The following is a 4,150-nucleotide window of genomic DNA, read 5'->3' as shown; positions in this document are numbered from 1 at the left end:
GCAGGTCGAGGCTGCGGTGGCTGTGAGCATGCTACTGCACTCCAGTCTGGGTGACAGAGTGAGACTCCAACTCAAAAAAAAAAAAAGTGTAAGACTTAAAGTAGACTCATATTATATGGAAATCATATCGTTTGCACCATTTAAGATGCAATCCAGCCGGGCTCGGTGGCTCAGCCTGTAATCCTGCGCCTTTGGGAGGCTGAGGTGAGTGGATTGCCTGAGCCCATGGGTTTGAGACCCGCCTGGGCAACTTGGCGAGACCTTATGTCTACAATAAATCAAAAAATAAGCCAGGCGTGGTAGCGCACACCTGTAGTTCCAGTTACTTGGAAGGCTGAGGCGGAAGGATTGCCGGAGCCCAGCAGGTTGAGGCTGCGGTGGCCAGGAGTGCCCACTGCACTCCAGTCTGGGCGACAGAGTGAGACTCCAACTCTAAAAAAAAAATTAGCCAGGCATGGTGGCACATGCCTGTAGTCCCAACTATTCAGGAGGCTGAGGTAGAAGGAAGATCACCTGAGCCCAGGAGGTTGAGGCTGTGGTGAATTGTGATTATGCCACTGCACCAGCTTGGGTGACAGGCCTTACACAATTGAGATCTGGGGAAGGGGGACGAATGTCTGGGAGGGGCAGTGAGGACCAGAGAAGTCACCAACTGGTAGCTCTGAACAGTCAGGAATGTCCAGTTGCCAAAGTGGAGCTGCATCAAAGGAGACTGTACGGAGGTCCATGTGACCTGTACGCAGCTCCTGACTCTGTGAACCAGCAGCCCAGGCATTTGGTGGTGGGGTTTGAGCTGCTGTTGTTCAGCAAGGTTGGCAGCTGGGAAGAAGAGGGTGATGTGGAGTGAAGGGAGCATGAAGACACACCTGAAGCCATTGGGCATCCTTGCAAGTGTCCATCACTACCTGTGACGAGGGTGATGCTCCAGAACAGTGGGGCTGCTTCCCATCAGCTTTCCTAATCTCATGCACTAGGAGATTTTTGGCTAACCCTATCCTGGAACCATACAAGGATGGGGATCATGGGACACATAGCTCCCAGAGTAACCAAGTTGGTGAAGCAAAGTGCAGCACAGAGGTTACTCAAGGAATTTGAGAGAAGGCAAAGATGAGGTATGCAGTTTTGTTTTTTTTTTGAGTCAGAGTCTCACTCTGTTGCCCAGACTGGAGGGCAGTGGCATGCTCATGGCCACTGCAGCCTCAATCTTCTGGACTCAGGCAATCCTTCTACCTCAGCCTTCCAAGTAGCTGGAACTACAGGTGTGTACCACCACACCCGGCTAATTTTTTGATTTATTATAGAGATGAGATCTTGCCAGAGTGCCAAGGCTGACCTCAAACCTCTGGGCTCAGGTGATCCTCTTGCCTCTGCCTCCCAAAGTGCTAGGATTACAGGTGTGAGCCACCGTGCCCAGCTGAGATATATAGCTTAAGGGCCTTGTGATGGTTTATTTTATGTGTCAACTTGACTGGGCAATAGGTTGCCAAGATATTAGGCTAAACATGATCCTGGTTATGTCTATGAGGATGTTTTTGGATGAGATTAGCATTGCATTGAGCCAGGCTCGGTGGTTCAGCCTGTAATCCTGTGCTTTGAGAGGCTGAGGTAAGTGGATTGCCTGAGCCCGTGGGTTAGAGACCCACCTGGGCAGCGAGACCTCATCTCTACAATAAATCAAAATGAGCCGGGTGTGGTAGCGCGCGCCTGCAGTTCCAGCTACTTGGAAGGCTGATGCGGAAGGATTGCCGGAGCCCAGCAGGTTGAGGCTGTGGTGGCTGGGAGCGGCCACTGCACTCCAGCCTGGGCGACAGAATGAGACTCCAACTCAAAAAAAAAAAAAAAAAAAAGATACAATCTTAAATAAAGAAATAAAGGAATTCATTTTAATCATAATCGAAACTGATCCTCTTCATTTCTAAAAACCTTTTAATCAGGAAATTTCCAAAAAAATGTTTAAGATGCATGATAATGCTTTTCAGAGCAATTCCAAAATGTAATGTGTGCAAATTATTCGTATATTCATAATTTTATTATAACACATCAGATTTAGGGAATCAAGTATAGGGTAAAGGGGATATCCATTAGCTGCTAAAAAGGTCCCCAAGTGAAAGACATTTAAAAGTTGTAACTACCAGAGTGAGTGAGTGAGTGTGTGTGTGTGTGTGTGTAGGGGGACTCGACTTGCTGTTGTCAGTGACTTCCCCGTCCCCTCCACCCCCTCCCCTCCCCGCCGCCGCTGCAGTGGCCGTTCCCTGGGCCATAGGAAATGAGTGATAATGATGACATCGAAGTGGAGAGCGATGCTGACAAACGGGCTCATCATAATGCACTGGAACGAAAACGTAGGGACCACATCAAGGATAGCTTTCACAGTTTGCGGGACTCGGTCCCATCACTCCAAGGAGAGAAGGCATACCGGGCTCAAATCCTAGACAAAGCCACAGAGTATATCCAGTATATGAGAAGGAAAAACCACACACACCAGCAGGACATTGATGACCTCAAGCAGCAGAACGCTCTTCTGAAGCAGCAAGTCCATGCACTGGAGAAGGCGAGGTCAAGTGCCCAACTGCAGACCAACTACCCCTCCTCAGACAACAGCCTCTACACCAACACCAAGGGCAGCACCATCTCTGCCTTCGATGGGGGCTCGGATTCCAGCTTGGAGTCAGAGCCGGAAGAGCCCCAGAGTCAGAAGAAGCTTCGGATGGAGGCCAGCTAAGCGCCCAGGGCTGGCCAGCAATAAGAACTGTCTCCACATCCATCCCCTCAGTTCATCTGTAGACCCCTCACAGCCATTTAAGAGACTCTTTTTTTCTCTTTCTCCTTTTAAAAAATTTTTATTTTTACGTAGACACTCTTGGACAGCAGCTCTCGTCCTCCTTCCCCACATCCGCTATTTTTTTTAACGTAGTCCCTTCAGGGATTCCCTGTCCCCACCAGGAATTTTTAAACCAAAACACCCCAACTTGGCAACTTTTTCTGTGGAGGACAGATGGCTGTCCGGACCTCTGAGCACATGGAGTCCTGCCCTGCCACCAGCGCCTCCAACCCAGCCGTGCACGTGCCTGGAGGATACTTGCCCCGCCCGGGCCACCCTGACCGCCCTCACCTCTGTTTGATAGACTCTGAATCTGGGAACTTCTCCCCTGGAGACGATGGCTGGTTTGGGGTAATCAGAATGGCGCCTCCTCCTTTTTAAGGACTTTTCTTCTTTTTCTAAAAAGCTAGTTATCGCTCCTATTGAAAGACCAGATCCTTAAAGTGTGTGGTGTGAAGGAAGTAGGAGCAGGTGTGCAGCGCAGTCTCCAGCCCATCCACTTCTGCCCCTCTCGGGCCGCCGCTTGACCGGCTGTGCCCGCCTAGCAAAGAGCGCAGGCAGGAAAGGCAGCGCGGGTGAGGTGCAGCTGCCCCTGAGTGCTCAGGTGGGGTGGGACCAGGAGGTGTGTTGGGTGGGCGGAGGTTTTGTATGGAGGGCCAGTGATGATGTTTTGGTATTTATTTCCTGCTACTGAAATTTGAATCTGAGTGAAGTGTCCCTATTTCTGATGACATTGGTATTGCAAAGCGACAGATTCCTAAAGTGATGATCAGTTCTTTCTCGCCGAGTGTCTTTCTAAGAAATAGAGCCAACTGATTTTGTATGTAAATACCAAGAACGATTTACCTGGTACTAAAACCGCACCCCAGTGCGGCCCCTTCCTGTCCTCGCCCTCCTCCCTCCTGTCCTGGAACCTGTCTCCATCTGTGATCCAGCCCTGGTTCTGGCTGAGGTCAAGATCCCAGTGGAGGGTTTTGTGTGTTTAGGCCTCATTTATTTGTCTTTTTCCCACTCTGTTCCTGGCATTTGCTGATTTCTAGTGTATACTCTGTAGTCTTAGTCTGTGTTTGATTCCATTCCATGGAAATAAAAAGTATGTTGTACATACTGCCGAAGAATTGTCTTGCAAGTTAAGGCTTCCCCTTTACTATAACACTATAAATAAATACTTATTTTATCCTTAAAAAATAAATAAATAAAAGTTGTAACTACCTTCCTATTGATTTAGCTTTCACCAAAGCACTCACTGTTTAATAAGGTTGCCGGTTCTCACTGATTTGAAATACTTCATCCCTCCCTCCCTCCCTCCCTCCCTCCCTCCCTTCCTTC

General features: G+C 49.1%; 1 protein-coding gene across 1 annotated transcript in view; it reads left to right on the top strand.

The window, feature by feature from the left end:
- LOC103268641 (protein max) overlaps positions 1-4,006 on the top strand; it is a 19,491-nt gene extending 15,485 nt beyond the window's left edge. The window contains exon 3 of the mRNA XM_008066230.2: positions 2,136-4,006. Within this exon, the coding sequence (XP_008064421.1) occupies positions 2,267-2,722 (456 nt within the window). The 5' untranslated portion in view covers positions 2,136-2,266 and the 3' untranslated portion in view covers positions 2,723-4,006. The remainder of the gene's footprint in view (positions 1-2,135) is intronic.
- Positions 4,007-4,150: the final 144 nt, after the last annotated feature.

Source organism: Carlito syrichta, unplaced genomic scaffold (assembly GCF_000164805.1).
Source record: "Carlito syrichta isolate Samal-C Ts95f unplaced genomic scaffold, Tarsius_syrichta-2.0.1 Scaffold308864, whole genome shotgun sequence".
Lineage (NCBI taxonomy): Eukaryota > Metazoa > Chordata > Mammalia > Primates > Tarsiidae > Carlito > Carlito syrichta.
The sequence above is the reverse complement of the archived record's forward strand: the minus strand, read 5'-3'. Positions and strand labels throughout refer to the sequence as shown.